The 19,349-nt window shown below is 50.7% G+C and overlaps 1 protein-coding gene across 5 annotated transcripts in view; it reads right to left on the bottom strand.

The window, feature by feature from the left end:
* Positions 1 to 9,745: 9,745 nt before the first annotated feature.
* Positions 9,746 to 19,349, bottom strand: part of NACC2 (NACC family member 2) — a 54,509-nt gene continuing 44,905 nt past the window's right edge. For all 5 annotated transcript variants that reach the window (XM_036393952.2, XM_036393956.2, XM_036393955.2 and 2 more), the window contains exons 4-6: positions 17,815 to 17,920; positions 17,349 to 17,446; positions 9,746 to 15,385 (exon numbers count right to left, since the gene is read on the bottom strand). In XM_036393952.2, the coding sequence (XP_036249845.1) occupies positions 14,886 to 15,385; positions 17,349 to 17,446; positions 17,815 to 17,920 (704 nt within the window). In that variant the 3' untranslated portion in view covers positions 9,746 to 14,885. The remainder of the gene's footprint in view (positions 15,386 to 17,348; positions 17,447 to 17,814; positions 17,921 to 19,349) is intronic.

Raw genomic sequence — 19,349 nt, 5'->3', positions numbered from 1 at the left:
ACTGTGGGCTCACTTTGGGGGCTTGCAGGGGGTGTGGGGCAGGGAAGCAGCTGTGCCCTCCCCAGGAGTGCAGGGGGGAGCAGAGCAAGGGAGGGGAACAGAATTAGAATTGAGGAGAATATTGAAAAGGATGTACAGTACCTGTGTGAGAAGGGTGGCAGCATCAGGCCCCTGGTGGTGCTGGGGACACAGCAGGGCTGGGAATTGTCCCTCAAGTCCTTCCTGAGCAGCAGCTGTGGTGGGGTGGCCCCAGGTGCCACCAAAGCTGCTCCATCACTGCCACCCTCGCAGCCCTCCACCCCAAACCCTTGCCCCACAAACCCAGCACATCAGCCTTCTCCCTTTTGGTACTGCATGGATCCAGCTCCCAGATTCCTCCCCTGAACTAAGAAAAACCTTTCACCTTCATATCTGGAGTCCCAAAGTCTCAGTTCCCACAGGGAAGGATGAATCCCCACCTGCACCAGGCCTGCCCCATCCATCAGCTGCTGCTTAACCTGTGGCTGTCACCGTGGCACGGGGTGGCAGGAGGCAGCTGGGAGGATTTGCCTTCTCTTTCCAGCTGATTGAGAGCATTTTCTCCTTCCCTTGTATGTTTTGGCAGAATGTCACAATTTAATTGTTGGAAACAAGAGCAGGAAATATTAGCAGCACTGGCACAATAGGATTTTAATTTAGCTTCAGGACAGAAATGGGTCTCTAGCAGAGTGCCAGGCTCCAGGATTGCCTCTGACTATGAGGAGCCTGGAGTTTGCCTAATAGTTTTGCACAACTGGGGTAATTCTGCAGGGATGTGAGGGACTTAATTGGGCTGATGCTTAAACACCCTGGTAATGCGAGGCACACTGCGTGCTCCCAGCATCGTTATTAAACAGCCCATTTCCCTTTTTAATGATCATCTTGGATCACTCCAGCAGTGATCAGCCAATAATCCCGGACAAATAAACATCTGTCTTCAGTGCTGCCACAGCTGGGGCTGCTGCTGAGGCTGGCACAGAGGGACAGCAGTGCCCCGAGCCCCCAGGGACCCCAAATAATCCCTCTGTGCCCAGCCCGGGGGGGCTCACAGGTTGGGTGGGCTCTCAACACCACCCCTCGGGCCACCACTGTCTGCTCAGGCAGGAGGGGCCTCCCCACCCACCCTGACATTGAGGTAAAATATGGGGCACCACTCAATTATTCAGTTGGCGAGAGGGGCTCTCAGGATGGTGTGTTGCTCTTCTGCAGTGTAATTAATAGTCTTTAGATTAAATATGAAATCATTCCTGCTCATTAATAATTCAGCGGCAGCGCGGCGATCTTTGGAGAGGAGCAGCGCTTCATATTCCTCTCGAGTCTGGTGCCTGGAACGCTCTGGGGGAGGCAGCCGCCCTTTCATCCATCTCAATTACAGCTGCTGCCTGCTCATTTCCTTCTCCAATGGGTTTTGCAAAGGTGTGAAACCTTCCTGCCCCTCTGGCCTCGGTGCTGAGCGGTGCCAGCCCCTCCTGGGGGTGCTCTGCATCCACTCCGGTGCCAACTTCTGGTGCTTCCCAAGCTGTCCGTGGGCAGCGCCAGGAGATTTTGGGTTGGACGGAGCTCGAACGCACCTTCACCCTCCTCCTCACGGGCCCTGAGCGTGCAGCCCACACCCGGAGGGAGGCGGAGGGATGGGAAAGAGCTCCCGGTGGCCGAAGTGCCTGCAGTGACACTCCTGCCGTCATAGCATCATCCTTGGCCACGGCAAAATCACCAGCACCAGCTCCACAAAGCCAAAACTCCACAAAAACCTGCAGTTCCCAGTCCCATCTCCACAAACCCTGCAATGCCCAATCCCAGCTCCCCAAACCCTGCAGTTCCCAGTCCCAGCTCCACAAACCCCTGCATTTCCCAGTCCCAGCTCCACAAACCCCTGCAGTTCCCAGTCCCAGCTCCCCAAACCCCTGCAGTTCCCAGAAACCAGGAGCTGCCCCAGCTTTCCCCCACCCCTGCCAGCCCCAGGCCCCTCTGCTGTGCTTTACAGGCAGGATGGGGATGATGGATTTTGCTAATGCTGACAACGACCATAATTTACCTTTACACCAGCACTGAAAACAGAGAAAAAATTCATGTCCTGGGACATCTGTGACACAGTTGCTGCTGAGGGCAGATTTATGGGCAGCCCCAGAAGCTCCCAGCAAGGAAAACACCCCAGTGCACGCAGAGAGGTGAAACAGCCTGGGTTGACTGCAGCCCCTCTGTGGGGACCAAGCCCTGCTCCAGCTGATCCCAGTGCAGTCAGTGGGATGGGGAAGGGAGGGAGGGAAGGTAAATCCCTGTCCTGGTGCTGCTGGTGGGCATCCACAGCCCTGCTGGACTGCTCCAGGGCAGGCAAGCAGCAGATGGATGGCTAAATCCCCCTGAAGATGGCACCTGGAGCAGCAGGAATGTTCTGGGATGCCAGGCTGAGCCAGCAGCAGCTCCAGAGGGTCCCTGCTTTTTGCAGAGTGCCATAATTCCTGTTCCCAAAGAGCAAACAAATGTGAGACAGCTGCTGCAGGAAAACCTGAAATCAAAGCTCCGGGTGCAGCAGGCAGGAGGGCAGGATGAGGCTGGTCCCAGCTCAGGGCAGGAATCGCAGCCCTGGGCTCGCCTGGCTGCAGGCAGCAGCTCCAGGGGCCCCAAATGCTGAGTGTCACCTGTCCCAAATGCCAAATGTCACCTGTCCCAAGGAACCCCAACAGCCCCACCTGGCTGCCGTGACCTTTGTGGAGCCCTCCCGATTCCCCACGAGCTGCTGTGAGAGGAGAAACTTGTTTGCACACCTGACTGGCTTTAAATGGGTTTAATTCCTATTTTAAACGGGTTTCATTCCTATTTTAAACGGGTTTCATTCCCCCGTGCCCGCCACAGCTTCCCCTAGAGAGTGAATGGCTCAGCTGAGCCCGCCGGCTCCGGGAGCAGCCCCGGCGGGGCTGGCACTGCCCGGGCACCGGGGCATTGGCCAAAAGCAGCCAAACGCTGCCTCTGTGGGCTGAGAGGATGTGGGGTCACGGGAAAGGAGGGGCAGCAGGAGGCCAGGGACACTTTGGGGGGTCAAAAAGCCTCCAGAGGGGTCCCATGGTATTGGGCATCCTCCCAAGAGGGGCTGGTCCATAAATCCCCCCCGGTGCATAATGGGATCCCCACATCCTGTGGGATACTGGCTGGGGTGGTGTGGGACAATTCTGGCGCTGGGTCCGTCCCCAAATCACCCCTAAGGTGCTGATGTCCCAAACTGGGTGTGAGAGGAGCCAAAGCCAGAAAGACTCTGAGCATCCTGAGATACCCAAGAGGTGACTCCTCATTAAATTGGGCACAAAACCAGGCAGGGATCACAGAGCAGATTTCCAAGACCTGCTTCTTTTGGAGACCCTTCTGCGTGGTCCAGGGGGATGAAAAGCCAGAGCCATGAGGGAGCATGTTAATGAATCTGGAATCCTTCTTTTCGGGTAGTGCTCGCTCATAAATGAATCCACTTTATAGAGCCATAGCAGGGAGGAAATGACTGCTCGGAGCCTGATTTATCTGCTCAAATGCTTTGTAGTACTTCAGATTAATAAAAATATTTAATAAAGAATCAACTTGGTTTATGCAAAGAGAATCACATCCCCTGTATTTTTATTACTGAAAAATTGGAAGCGGGAAGGAATAATGATATAAGCTACTGTATAAATGACAAAAATACCCATTCTAGTTATATGCATTGCTGTACAATCTTTTTCTATCCTATAAACATAATATATTCTTATGCCTATTTCAACTGATTCAGTAGTCATATGCTGCATTGTGCAGTTTAATACCATCCCATCCTCAACAGCTCTGGCAAGTGATTAAATAAGAAATAAATTTTGCTGTCATTGCATTTAAAATCAAATCAAGGATCATTTGTTACCCCAAACGAACCAGTTATCCTGCTCTGCTCATAAGGAGGCTGCTGTTTGCTGAAGCATTTAGAAATGTATATATAGTAAACTCTTTGCATAATGGCTTGTACTGTAATATGATCTTTATGAGCCTCCCGCTCCGGAGACGCTCAGCAGCGCCAATAAACAGCACATTGCTTTTTTAATTTAAAGTTATAGGTATGAGACACTCCATGTTCTCCTTGTGCTCCTCTGAGCCCTGCTGGCTGTGCCACGGAGCTGGGGGCAAAGCTCTGTGTCCCCCCAGTGTCCCCCAGTGTCCCCAGTGTGGCACCTCAGTGACACCCCCAGTGCTGGCGGCTCCTCCCCAGCAGCTCTCGGGGAGAAACCCGGCCTGGCCAGACCCCAAACATGCAGGGAATACACCCAGAGGGCAGAGACAAACTGTCCCATCACCAAGTACATTAAATTTAATGTCACCGCCTCGTTAATGGCCCCTCACGTGGTAATGTGTAATATAAACCTACAAATTAATTGTGGTACCTCCGAAAGCTTCTTTAGCTGCTGCCAGAATGAAACCTGGCTAATAACCATCATTTCAAAGTCCTTTCTTCTTAGAAGATTGTGTCTGACCAGACTCCTTTTGTTGGCTCATTATTTTAGTTCCTCTCCTCTCCAGGAATTGCCGTGTTCTGGCCACCTCCTCATCCTCACTGGGATTTACCTGAGAGCAGCTGCTCCTTCCTCTGGGATTTCATCCACAGGTGAGCCTACACTGCTGAACCACCTGCCTCGTGCTCCAGGTGTGAGCAAAAGCCCATGGAGGGAACCTTTTTCCTTGGAAAGAAAAGAACCCCAAAGTATTTTCATTAAAAAATGACCATTGCAAGGAAAAGGAGGTTCCTGGGGTGCCCTGTGGGGGTTTGGGCATCACCTGTGGCTCCCAGCCCCTCACCATCAGCCACAGACCCACCACAAACCCCTCCAAACCCACTGGGTGAATTATTTGTTGCAAATTATTTGCTCAGCTTTAATTATCAAGTTTTGGCACCCATTAGTTAAACCGGTTAATTTTATTACGGAGAAAACAACAAATCACACGGCTGACAATAATGAGGATGAACAGGCATTTAATTATCCTTGTTCTAGACAGAACAATTATTAATTTTAAACTGCAAAAACTCATTTGGAAAGTTTGGAGTCTGGAGGATTCTGATGGGGAGCGGGGATGTTGTCTGTGGTCAGCGGCTTCATTAACACCAGGAGCTCCAGGAAATCAATTCCTGCGCCAGCCTCTTCCTCCCCCTTGGACAGGACAGGAGGAAAACCAATAAACTCCTGTGTTTGGGGTTGTTAAAAGGGATTTGGAGTTGCTCTTGCAGGCACTGCTGGATCTGGAAGGGTTTGGGGTCCCTGTGCACCCAGCAGGACACAGATCCCCCCGAATTTGGGACAGCACAGACCCCTCCCCTCAGATCCTCCTCAGGGCATCCCCAAGGAGAAGCAAAACCACCCAATAATAAAAATTGGGGGAATGAACCTGAAGAGGGGAGGAGCAAGTGGAATCTCATCATTTATCCCCAGTGGTCAGTGGCACAGATAACATTTTTCAAAGTGTAATTGCAGTCAATTGTACTTTCCCCCCAGTGCCCGTCAGCTCAGCTGGGGTGATAAATGTTGGCTTTTAAGCAAGAATGGATTGATTATTAATAGCTTAGATACCAGTTACAGGAACTGCAATAAAGCTAGATTTTAATTTCCCTCTCTATTAAGGGATCTCATGTTTCATTCAACGTAGAGAGAAAATGGGGGGTTTTGCAAAGATATTAGATTTACTGCCACTGTAAGAGATCATTGATGCAACCAACTCTGGGCTGTATTTGACTGATTCTTCAACAAAAGGGTCACTGAGTCCCCCTGAGCCCAGCCCTGAACCTCCCTGGCAGGTGGGAGCAGAGGATTCATGGAAACCCAGAATGGTTTGGGTGGAAAGGACCTTAAAGCTCATCCAGTGCCAGCCCTGCCATGGGTACAGGCACCTTCCGCTGTCCCAGGCTGCTCCAAACCCTGTCCAACCTGGCCTTGGAGCAGCCACAGCTTCCCTGGGCAACATTTCCACATCTCCAGAGTTCCTGATCTCCCAGCCTCCCTCCTGTGCACTCCTGCTCCCCATCAAACCCAAAATCCCAGCAGAAAATCACTTAATCAGGGCAGGGATGTTTTGGCTGTGATTTGTGTCTAAGTCAGGAGCAAAAGCATAAAAGCTGCCTTGACTGAAGAACAGAGTTGTGCATTTTAATCTCTTATAACTTACTTTTATGATGTAATTCTGAATTATGTTATTGCATTTGTATTTAGAGAGCACACCAGATGGTGCATGCAGTAACACTTTAAATTAGGGTTTCCCAAATACACATTAAATTTAGATTTAATAAGACAGTTATCACATGGGAATTAAATACCAATTGATTATTTAGAAGGTGCCACAGCTCAGCAAAGTGTGCAGCTCCTGGCACTGCAGCTGGCACAGGGGAGGGACCTGGGGGAGCACCCAGGGCTCCTGCCAGGCCCCCATGGCCTGCCTGGCTCTTTGTCACCTCAGTGGTGACACGAAGGGAGAGACATTGCTGTCCCCCCCAGCCAGGCCAGTGCCCCAGCATGCTGGATCCCAGTGTCACCCAGACTGGTTCCAGACCAGCACCAGCCCTGGGAAAATCAAATCCCCGCTCTGAGGGCACCTGCAGCCACACAAACCCATTGACAGCCCTTGGTGCCCAGCCATGCCCAGCTCCTGCAGCCCCACGCCCACCCCGTCCCTCTGGGGCTCGTCCTGGTGGCACAGGGGACATGGGGACAGCCCTGCCTGGCAGTGTCCCTCCTGCACAAGGAGCGGGGATCCAGCCCTGTTTCCATGTGGGAAGTGATCACAGCTCACTCACTGCCAGGTCTGTAAAAGCATTTAAGATCCTTTGCTGCCACTGATTTATTTTTTTATTATTATTATTATTATTTTTATTATTATTATTCCGAGCCACAATGTGCTGCTCATAGACTGCAGGTAATTTACTTTTCTAATCAAATTGATTTCCATTCAAATGAATTCTCTTGTCCATCTCCATTCCAGTAATGTTATTTTAAGCGTGAGCTCTGTCTTGGTACAAATGTCTAATCAAATGGGGAGATGCAGAGGGCAGCCTGGTGTGTCCTGGTGAATCACTCACAAGTGAAATTAGAGATGCTTTTAGGTGCAATAATTTATGGATTGTAACTTCTGGTGAGGCCCAGTGAGTGAAATTACATTGCTCTCCTGGATTTATCTGCCTTGGTTTGTGGCTTGGCATTTCTGCCTTTATTTTTTTCCTCCCCGCATTTTTGCCCTGTCCCTGAATTGGGCTGATATAATTCCTCTCCCAGAGGGATGAGGGTGTCCCTCCCTGGAGGCCCCAGTGGGGACAATCTGCACCTGTGTGTGTGTAAATAGAGAGCCAGACTCAAAGAGTTCGAGCAGGTGTTCCAAAATCTCTCCCTCTGGAGCAGATCCCAAGGAAATTAAGGCAGGTGAAGTCCTAAGAACACACCAATAACCAATTTTTAATGCCCTGGGGAGGAGCACACCCATCACCGCTCTCACCCACCTCCCTCTCATTTTGGCACTGCCAAAATCACAACCCCACTCCAGGCAGGGGGAAAAGGCCTGTTTTATAACAATAGCCATAAAAATAATAACATCAGTGCCAAGAAAATCCCCCTTGCACCCCACAGGCTTCCTCCAGCCGCTCCCCTCGCTCTGCTGCCGCAATCCCGGGGCCCAGCCGGCCTGAGCCAACCCCCCCTGCGCATTTTCCCTCAGCACATTTCTACAGCAACGTCGTTTACTTGGTTAAATAACTCATTTATCTTTTTATACTCTCTGCAGATCATAATACACCCACTCTGACAATACCGCACACCAAAGCCCTAATTTTAGCGCTGGTGTTTAGAAGTAATCAGTTTGAAATATTGGAGCAGGGCCTACGATGGGCTTGGGGTTGGTTTTTTCCTTTTTTTTTTTTTCTTTTTCTTCCCCCCCTGAAATACTGACGTTTGCAAGAAAGCTGCTCATAAGGAAAATTCTGATTATAACAACTCATTTAGAATAAATCAGTTTGAAATGGTTTATGTAACGCGGCGGAATGCGCCGTGCGCCAAGCATCCAAGTTTCTGTGTTTTTCCTTCCCAGTGAGATGAGATTAAATGAAACCCCAAATGCAAGTGGTTTTGGGCACTTTCTATTTTGCTAAGCTGAGGAAATGCAGCTTCTCAGCAATTTTATGGCCAATTGGGTTGGGGGGGGGAAAAAAGGGTAAAGATTAGAGAGAGGAGAATTACCACTCTCAGAAAGGAGAATTACCAACACCCCCAACCCTCCCTGCCTTTGAAACCTTTCCCCCTCCACATCCTAAAGACAACAACAATTCCAGGACAGCCCCATCTGGGCAGAGCCAGGGGTCCTGGGATGCTGCTTGGAGCTCCTGGTGCTCCATCTGCCCTGCTGGTGCCTGGTACCTCCCCCTGGAGCAGGGGAGGCAGCGCTGCTGCATCTCCGGAGCATCCCCTGAGCATCCCCAGAGCATCCCCAGAGCATCCCCCAAACATCCCCCAGAGCATCCCCAGAGCATCCCCAGAGCATCCCCTGAGCATCCCCAGAGCACCCCCAGAGCATCCTCCAAACATCTCCCAGAGCATCCCCAGAGCATCCCCTGAGCATCCCCTGAGCATCCCCCAGAGCATCCCCTGAGCATCCCCTGAGCATCCCCAGAGCATCCCCTGAGCATCCCATCCCCAGAGCATCCCCAGAGCATCCCCCAGAGCATCCCCTGAGCATCCCCAGAGCATCCCCTGAGCATCCCCTGAGCATCCCCAAACATCCCCAGAGCATCCCCCGAACATCCCCCGAACATCCCCCAGAGCATCCCCTGAGCATCCCCTGAGCATCCCCTGAGCATCCCCTGAGCATCCCCAGAGCATCCCCTGAGCATCCCCCTGAGCATCCCCCAGAGCATCCCCCAGAGCATCCCCAGAGCATCCCCTGAGCATCCCCTGAGCATCCCCCAAACATCCCCAGAGCATCCCCTGAGCATCCCCAGAGCATCCCCAGAGCATCCCCTGAGCATCCCCCAGAGCATCCCCCAGAGCATCCCCTGAGCATCCCCCAGAGCATCCCCCAGAGCATCCCCTGAGCATCCCCCAGAGCATCCCCTGAGCATCCCCCAAACATCCCCCAGAGCATCCCCTGAGCATCCCCTGAGCATCCCCACCCTGAGCATCCCCCAAACATGCTCCAGAGCATCCCCTGAGCATCCCCACCCTGCCCCAGGGCCGTGGGACACTCTCTGAGGCCTGGCAGACTCGTCACACGTGTCCCTGGGGGGTGGCAGGAGCCCTCCTGCCCGTTCTCAGAGCCTGGGGAAGGATTTTCCCTGGTGTGAGGTGGGGAGCTCCCAGCAGAGCAGGGGACAGGAGGATTTCAGCTGCTGCTGCATCCTCCAGTCCCGGCCCCACTCTCTGGAAAAGCCCCAGATTAATTTGGGAGCGCAGCAAATTCAATTTTAAATAATTATAACAATAAATATTAGTTTTTATGAGTGGAGGGAGGGAGGGAGTGTGTGATGTGTCCAGGTAAAAAAGCCAAAAGATGCCCAAACCACATCAGGTGAGGCCCAGGGCAGTGCAGGGAACTTCAAAATCCCAAAATTTGGGCAAAACCCTTCAATTGGCCAAATCTGGGGAATGTTTCATACCTTGAAGTGGAGCCTGAGGCACCAGAGCCCCCTCAGCATCTATTAACAACCCCCTGCTTAACACTGCCCACCACCTAGAAACACAAAAACCAGAGCAAAGGAAACCTTTTAATTGTAATTTACTTTATTATTTTGTAAATGTGAATTTTACAAAGCGTTTTACAATTAATGATCACATTGGGTTGGTTTTTTTTGTTTTTGTTTTGTTTTTTTTTAAATGGATTTTTTCATCATATGAAAACAGCTATGAGCACAGTTCCAGCTCGGGGGCAGGGGGGGTCTTCATGTTTTCTCTCTCTCTTTTTTTTTTTGTTTTAGTTACTGATATATCGTGTCAGCCATGGCTACAAAATAACAGTCTGAACTATACAGAGTAAGAGCACATAAATACTAGTGAATAATGCACGGTAAAAAATAAAATAAAATAAAATAAAAAAAAAAAAAAGAAGAAGCTAGCATCGTTCGTGGCTGAGACAGTTGAGGAACATAATTCAGTGGTACTGTGAGATTTCCTTACAGCACAGAAAGTATTTTTAACAGTCATGAATTACAGTACTACTTAATACCCTATGAAGACGCTTTAAAAACAACCTTGTACTTTAAGTCCTTTTTTTTCCCCAAACATTCTGTCCAAAGGATTAATGTTCTATTTGAATCAAGTGCCATCCAAATGTTCAAGTCAAAAATATTTATACATTTATACTCAGTTGTTTTTTATTATTTATTAATTATTTCATTTACTTTTTTTTTCTTTATTCTTGTCTGCTAAAAATAGTATTGCAAGTTTTGGCTTTTTTTTTTTTATTATTTATTATAACCTTGACATAAAAATCACGATTTTTTTTTCTTTTTTTTTTTTTTTTTTTTTTTAATTTTTGTGTGTGTGCAAAACGCTTTTAAACAGTGGAAGAAACTGGAGGAGGAGTGGAGGGGTTTCCAATGTGAGTGTGTCCCACTCGCCCCCCAGGCTCGCTCCCAGCACGGTTTGGAGAGCAGGAACACTTGGAACAGCAGTTGAATCCCGGGATGGCCACGGGGGCTGCGGGGACAGCTGGGGACACTCCGGGCTCACCCCGGCTTCCCACGGCTCCTTCTCCATTCGCAGCGAGCGATTTCCAGCAAAACGAGAGCTCTGAGCACAGCCCCGGGGCACAGGGATGGGGACAGGGATGGGGACAGGGATGGGGACAGGAATGGGGACAGGAATGGGGACAGGAATGGGGAAAGGGATAGGGACAGGAATGGGGGACAGGAATGGGGGACAAGGATAGAGACAGGGATGGGGGTCAGGGATGGGGGACAGGGATGGAGACAGGGATGGGGACAGGGATGGTGGACAGAGATGGGGACAGGGATGGAGACAGGAATGGGGGACAGGGATGGGGACAGGGATGGAGACAGGGATGGTGGACAGGGATGGAGACAGGGATGGGGGACAAGGATGGGGGACAGGGATGGAGACAGGAATGGGGGACAGGGATGGTGGACAGGGATGGAGACAGGGATGGTGGACAGAGATGGGGACAGGGATGGAGACAGGGATGGGGGACAGGGATGGGGACAGGGATGGGATCAGCCCCAGGGGACAAGGCTGGGGGGACAGGGATGGGGACAGGGATGGGGACAGGGCTGGGGACAGCCCTGGGGACACCACCGAGGGCTCTGCTCCCCAAAGCCCGCGGGCAGTTCCAGTTTTGGGGCGCTGCGGGGCTCGGAGCCCGCGGTTCCCAGCCCGACGCCCCGGGAATCCCCAGGGAATTCCCAGCCCCGAGGAGCCGCTCCAGCTGCTGCCCTCCCGCCGGGAAAGGCCGGGAATGTCACCGTGTCACCGTGCGCCAGCGGGGGTGGCGGAGGGAGGGTCATGCAGCCCCTCGGCTGTGCAAAGCGGTGTTTAATTAGCGCTAACGAGGAGGAGAGGAGCTGGTCCTAGGCTACGGCAGCTGCGGGGAACTCGGGTGCTTTTACACTCTGCGCTCGTTAAAGGTGCTTGGTATAACTTTAGATATAGAATATACAGGTAATATTGCTAATAGTCAAGCATAAGAATAAAGGTGCAGACATACCATAAATACTGATGCTCTGATTTTACACTGTCAGACCTAGATGAATGCAGTTTCCTATTCACATTATAAAGCAGCCCCAAAATTCTAGAATTTAAAATAGTGTCGTAAACAAAGAGGAGGAAGGAGTTGGTTATGATCTGATCTTCTTAATCTGTTTTCCTTGGAAAAAAAATGATCAAAAAATTCTAAGGCACTCAGGAAAGCCGCATACAATCGATGGACTGCTCTGTTCTCACCTTACATTCAGTTTTAAGGGGTTATTTTTTTTTTTGCATTTTTTTTTTGTTGGTTTTTTTTTCTCGGAAGAATACAATCATTACCATATAACATTTTCAAACATATCATTAATCCTCCACACACAGGAAACATTAGTGCAAAATGCTTGCCCTCATCTACCAGATAAGGAAAAACCCAACGCCCTTCACATTTTAGAAGTTTGCCTTCCTAATAATAATAATAATAATAATTAATAAAACAAACCCAAATCAGGAAAAAAAAAAAAGGAAATGAAAGGAAAAAAAAAAAAAAGAAAGGAAAAAACCCCAAAATATACAGGAAGTTGTGCTAGGTATAAAAATATATATTTTCACTGTGCAACTTGACTCTCTCCAGACTCTCTGTCCTAAGCCATTCAAGTACTTTGCTGCTGCCCCCCTGGTGGCCCCCCTGGCTGTCTGGGAACAGGTTTGGTCCAGAATTAATCCCTCCAGCCAAGTGCAGCCCCCAGCTGGGGGGCTCAGCCTGCTCCCCACCCCCAGCAAGTGCCAAAAAGGAGGAGGAGGAATCCTCTGCAATATCTTTTCTCTCTATATTTATATTTATATATATGCACACAGACACACACACAAGGGACGACTTTTGATCTCCGGCACCCGGAGCCGCTCCCAGCTTGCCTCAAACTTTTGGCAAACCCAAAGATTTGGGGATCAGGAGGGTCCTCAGCCAAACCTGAGCCCCACCAAGCTGGCTGAGCTGCCCTCCAGCAGCTGTCCCCAGGGCACAGGAATTGCTCCACGTCCCCAGGGATGGCTGGGGACAAACCCCCCAAGCTCAGCCTGTGGTCCCCGGGGTTGTTCAGTGACGTGGGTAAAGTGCAAATAGAGCCGTGCCCATTCCCACTTCTCTGAAGCATCCCACACCTCTGCACCTGCACCAGCCCCCAAAACCTGGTCTGGGGCGTCACAGTCCCCCCCAAAAAGCTGTGCCAAATCCCAGCGTGGGGCAGGACTCCCCCATCACTGATTTGTTGTGTCAGGAGCAGTGGCACAGGCTGGGCAGCCTCGTTATTTACGATGCAAAAAAACTGCTTCAAGTATCAAAGAAAACAAAACAAATGGCCAAAAGTTGGGTTATCCTCTCCCCACTCCCCCTTTCCCAATGGAAATACAAAGAAGGAAGAAAACCCTGAGCAAAGCACTGTCTGGATTAGGGAATCAAAGCAGGAAAGAAAAGAGGAGCACAGCCACAGCAGCCTAAAAGTGACTCTTTGTGCACCTTGTTCCTCGTCCCCAACGTGTTAGAGAACAAGCTGCAAGTGTCATTAAAGCAGGTCGTTAAATCACAGTAAAAATAATCATCATTAAAAAAGGAAAGGAAAAAAAGGAAAAAGCCAAACTTGGCTTTACTGTTCCTGTCCCCATCCCCTGGGGGCACCCCAGCAGTGCCATCCCCGTGGGACCCCCAGCACTCGGGGGAAGCTGCAGGGTCCCCTTGGACGGACTCTGCTCACTCTGGGGTTTGGAAAGGGGAGGGACAGAGCAGGTACCTGCTGCCCATCGGGCTCCAGGGACACCCACAAGTCCCATCCCGAGGCCACCAAAGCCACCACAGCCTGGGGACATCAGCCTGCAACAAGAAAAATAAAGACAAATAACTCCACATCGGGTTTTCCCCAGAAGGGGCAGCAGGAGGGTGGGCAGGAGGCAAAGCGCTTCCTCCTGCCCAAAACCTCTTCACAGAAGGGCTCAAAGCTCATTTTTTCTTTTAATTTTTGCTTCCAATACACTCCATATTATTAAAAAGTGAGAGCCTGGTTGGCCTGGGGAGGAGGGAGGGGCAGAGGGTGAGCTCTGCACGCACTGAGCTCTGCCTCTGGTGGGGATGCTGCCAGGAGCCAACACCAAGAGCTCCCAACTCCGTGCCCTTTGGAGCAAGAACAACGTGCTCTCCATGCTCAGATCCCTCCCTGAATCCCTTCACAGGCTGAGGGGGGGCTGCTCCCCTCCCAGTGGGTGCCCCTGGACCTGCACACCCTGGGGTGCTGAGGGGTGACAGAGCCCGAGCCCCCAGGAGCGGGGACGTGAAGGTGCAAACACGGAGAAGCAAAGGAATAGGAGAGGCTGGGAGGGAGGAAGGGAGGAGGGAGAGAGAAACCAAACCCAAACCCAGCCATATTGGGCAAAAACCAGACCACAACCACAACGGCAGCCAGGCTCTCCACCTGCATCCCACACAGTCCTCCCGACACGTGCCAGCCTGAACTCCCACAGCACCATCCCTGCTCCAGGGGGCTGCAGGAACCTCCCTGCGACAGCAGCACCCACGGCCAGGGCTCCCCCTGCCTCCAGAGGGGTCTGGCCACGATTTCACTGCCACGATTTCCCCCAGCCCATCCCACTTGGCTCGAGCCCTTCCCGAGACAAACGCGGCCAGTCACAGCACCTGCACCCGAACACGCCTCGCTTTCCTGTTCAGTGACAAAACTCTCCTTAGAGGACAAGGTTAACGATGGCTTTACTTCTGAGCTGAGTGATGGATGGGGTGATGACGGGGTGGTGGTGGGTGGGGGGTGGCTAGCTTTTCTCCTCCCCTTCTTAAAACAAACAAACAAAAAAAGGAAAAACCAAAAAAAAAACAAAAAAAAAAAAAAGGAAAGGAAAGGAAAAAAAAAAAGAAAAAGCTACAATCTTATAGACTAACCTCAGGAATATCAAAAAAGGAGCCCAATATTTTTTTAAGTAGGTCGCCACAGACCTAGTCGTTTACAGTATAACGAATGCGATTATTTCCTTCATAAATTTTAAATACAAGCAGAATAAAAATCACATTTTTTTCAGGCAACAGTAGCAGTTCAGTAGGTAAGTGGCTTGATCACATTTTTTTTTTGTTTCGTATTAGTAATGCATGCAAGCAGCTTTAGTATTACAGATCCCTTATAGGTCATGAAATGTTTGCTCTCTTTATAAAGTCCCTCCATAAGTACCATCCTGTCTCCTCACGGGGGTCTCGGGCCGGCTGGAGGAGCCCGAGCCTTGCTCGAAGGGTTGGGGGGTGCTTTGGGTTTCTGACGCCACAGCCTCCGTGGCAGCTGCCTCCTGGATCACAGAGCCGCTGCCCTCGGCGTCCTCGCCCTGCTCGAAGGACTGGCTGGACCCGTTGCTGAGCTCCACGTTCACCGTGCTAGTTCTCAGGGCTACGATAGTCCCCGCCTCGCTCCTCCTCTCTGCATAGATGCGCTGCTCGAAGGGCTGGGCCGTGCCAGGCTGGAAGTCGGGCTCCAGGGGGACAGTGTTTGTGGAGGAGCCCATGACGCTGCGGTACATCTCCATCCCCTCGGGCAGCATGGACTTGATCTTGGGCAGCCAGCGCTTGCGCACGCGCCGCGCGTTGGTGCACATGTCGGCCGCGATCACGTTCATCTCGCTCTCCTTAAAGCTCGGGGCAAAGTTCTGACAGTACACTGCAAAAACAGGGAGACACGGGGCTCAGCCTTCACGGGGAGGGACACAAAGGTGAGCCCGGACTCCCAGGAGGGAGCAGAGCTTCACCCACAGGCCTGAGCTCTCCACACAGACAGAGCTCCTCAGCTGGAGACAACCAGGAAGGCATGAACAAGAAGGGACAACCAAGAAGGGACAACCAGGAAGGGACAACCAGGAAGGGACAACCAGGAAGGGACAACCAGGAAGGGACAACCAGGAAGGTATGACCAAGAAGGACCAGGAAGGTATGAACAAGAAAGGACAACCAAGAAGGTATGAACAAGAAGGGACAACCAGGAAGGCATGAACAAGAAGGGACAACCAGGAAGGGACAACCAGGAAGGTATGAACAAGAAGGACCAGAAAGGTATGAACAAGAAAGGACAACCAGGAAGGTATGACCAAGAAGGACCAGAAAGGTATGAACAAGAAAGGACAACCAGAAAGGTATGAACAAGAAGGGTCAACCAGGAAGGGACAACCAGGAAGGTATGAACAAGAAGGGACACAATCAAGAAGGTATGAAGACCCCAGAAGGGCCCCTGTCGCAGACATGTTTTATGAAAAATCCTTTCCTTAGGATCTTTTCTCCTGAGAAGCTGAGAGGCCTCAGGAACGAAATGTAACCAATGGTTATCTGCTGCTGTGGAATGCAACAGGTTCATCTGGGATTGGTCTCATGTGGTTGTTTCTAATTAATGGCCAATCACAGTCAGCTGGCTCAGACTCTCTGGTCAGTCACAAGACTTTATTATCATTCCATTCCTTTCCTTTCCTTGCTAGCCTTCTGTGAAATCCTTTCTTCTATTCTTTAGTATAGCTCCAATATATCATTTTAATATAATATATATCATAAAATAATCAATCAGCTTTCTGAAACATGGAGTCAGATCCTCGTCTCTTCCCTCATCCTGGGACCCCTGCAAACACCACCACAGGCCCCTCACTGCATGGAGACCCCCACAGCCACAGGGGATGGCCAAACCAGAGGTGGACACACAAAAGACCCCACACACTCCCCGTTAATGGCTCCTAAACCCCCAGTGCTGCAGGAAGTGTCAGAGCTGAGGGGCTGCCCCAGGGACTGCCCTCTGCCTGTCCCTCTCCTCACACCACCCCTGCGTGGCCCTGGCTGCTCCAGCACCCATCCCTGTGCTGGCACAAGCCCTGGGAGCTGCAGGAGCCCTGCAATCCCTCGTGCCCTGCTCCTCTGCAGCAGCCAAGCACCTGATGTTATGGAGCAGCATCCAAGGAACTGCCATGGTGAACAACTGTCAGCTAAAGCTCCTGCACAGGGACAAATCCAGGCAGGAGGAACCCACCCCATATCCTGGCACACAGCACCAATGCCCTTGCAGCCCCCCTCATGGCTGCAAAGTCTAGAGTTGGGACTCTGCAGGATAAAACTGCCAACAGGGAGCTGGCTCCACCATCTTCAACCACATTACTGAACATCTGCCCTCTTCTCCCTTTCCCCCAGATGCCACAGGGCAGCTGGAAGGCCCCTGCACTTTACAGTTAGGGAGGGGAGAGATTTCTCTTCCAAATCTTAAAAACAAAATGAAAAAAACTGCTTAAGAGTTTTGTTCTCCAGCACAGTAATATTTACACATAGATTTACTCCCCAGAATTCAGCCAGGGTGAGAGAACACAGTGATTCCCACTGCATATGAAGTCCATGGCAAATAGATTTTTCTCAACCCTTCAGGGTTTTCTCCAGCACCTCCTGTCCCAAAACACTACAGATGACTGAGGGAGAAGTGGCTGGTGGAGAGCAGATTCCACCCACAGCTTCTCTGGGCAACCAAAAGGACGTAAACTAAAAAATAAATTGATTTTCCTACAACCTAATTCCACCATTACCACACAACAGCGTGCCCTCCCCTGCCCAGGGCTGGGCCATGCTGTCCCACCCCAGCAGCAGAACACCCCTCTCCTTACATTTGACTGCATTGAGGACCCTGCTGTCCAAGGGCTTCCTGCTGGGATCGCTCGTGGAGGACCTGATTCCAGTTCCACAGCTGTTGGCAAGAGTGTTCCTGTGGGGAGGCAAAGGATATAATATAATATATATCATAAAATAATAAACCAGCTTTCTGATTTATTATTTATAAGGGACATCCTGGGAGAGGGGACCAGGGGGCAGCCACTCCCTGCCCTGCTCCCTCCAGGTCCTGCTGGAGGCATCACCAGGATTTTAAGCTGAGGAATGGGAAAATGTGCATGGAAATGGAATCAAGTTCCCGAGCATCACTAAGAAAATGCACAGAGCTGTGTGCAGAGGAGGAGGCACCCCTGACCCAGGGTTAAACCCCTGGGAGGTGAAGGGAACAGGGAAGGGATCCCTTGGCAGAGCACGAGGAGCAGCAGGACAGGACAGGACAGGACAGGACAGGACAGGACCTACCGATCGAAGAAGGTGGCCAGGAGACGTCTGAGCAGGACCTTGTGTTTGACACCAGCACATAAATGGCAATTCATCAGCTGGCCCCGGGTGATGTAAACACCTGAGCCTGCAAGGGGGAGAGGGAAATCCAGAATGAGCCCCTGACACAGCCACAGAGCCACCCCTGAGGCACCCACAGCTCCTCCTCGCTGGTGGGAGCCTCCTCTTCACCTGCTGCAACAAGGACAGAGGGGTTTCTGGAGAATCCTGACAGATCCTTGGGGCCTTGGTGAGTCCCAGGCAATAACAACTCCTAATTTTATCTGTACAGACAGAAAGTCTATGGGAATCAAATGAAAGGGTTCTTATTTTCTCACCAATGCACACTGTGCAAGGCTTACACTGTGATTTGATATGTACAGATCAGATTATTTATTTTTTCTGAAGCAAGAAAACCCCAATCCATTTGGCCTTTTCTTTTTTTTTTTTTTTTCCCAGTGCAAGACTGTAGAACACAGAGCTGGAAATGAAAGAAAAAAAACCCATCTAGCACAGAAAGAGGTACTTGGTTACAGATCTAACTGCTTCCAAAACCCCAGCCCATCACCTCTTGATACCTCTGGTGAGCAGGGAATTTTCCTTCTAATGCACAGCAACTGCTGCCTTTGAAGCTGCTGCCTTTAAGGATGTTTTCTGGAAGAAAAAGGAACCCTGTGCAAAGCAGCTGGACATGTCCAGAGGTCTGGCAGTACTTTACAGCAGGTTTTATATCAAACCTTTTTACTCTGCTCACACACCAACCTGCTCCTGCCTCAGCTCTGCTTCCAGGGAGAGGTTATCCCATTTTTCAAGCATTCTCTTACATGAGAGGGTTTTGGTATTTGCTTTTAATTAAGATTAAATAATGGGTCATAGCTGGATCCAGAACACACTCTGTTCTCAAGATATAAAACCATCTGCTAGAGCAGTACCATTTCCTCCTGGATTTCCAGGGAAGAGGATTGTACCTGACCTTGTGGATGGAGCTGGAGCTCAGGGCAGCCCCTGGGCTGCACCAGAGGCACCCCAGGACCCCGATCCTGCCCCAGGATCCAGCACCCCTCTGCATCTCTGAGCCATGCCACCTCTCACCAGGAATCCTCCTCGTGTTCTCTTCCATCTAATGAGGGGTTTTTGTTTTGTTCTGTTGGTTTTTTTTTAATAACAGCCTCAGCCCCTCCCTCAGATGTGCTGTGGTGACTGCAAGCCTTGTTAAAGACCCTTTTTCAGAGAGGGCTGCTCGAGTTTGCTGAATCAACTGTAGCATGAAAAACCAGAAACAAAAGGAAAACACTCCCACTTGGAGAGTTGAGGAAAACTTTCACAGCAGGATCAAGCCCTCCCTCCAGGTCTTAGACAGGAATTAGGGGAGTTTATTTTGTATTTTAAGAGATAAGGCATCAGAGCAAACACCAGCCACCACTGAGGGGAACTTCACTTTAATAAATGAAAAATAACCAGGCAGCCACTATCGGTTAGTGATATTAATCTGCTTTTTTCCAGATTGAAAAATGTAA

The sequence above is a fragment of the Molothrus ater genome, chromosome 20 (genome assembly GCF_012460135.2).
Source record: "Molothrus ater isolate BHLD 08-10-18 breed brown headed cowbird chromosome 20, BPBGC_Mater_1.1, whole genome shotgun sequence".
NCBI classification, from domain to species: Eukaryota; Metazoa; Chordata; class Aves; order Passeriformes; family Icteridae; genus Molothrus; species Molothrus ater.
Note: the sequence above shows the minus strand (reverse complement) of the source record. Positions and strands in the feature narration are given on the sequence as shown.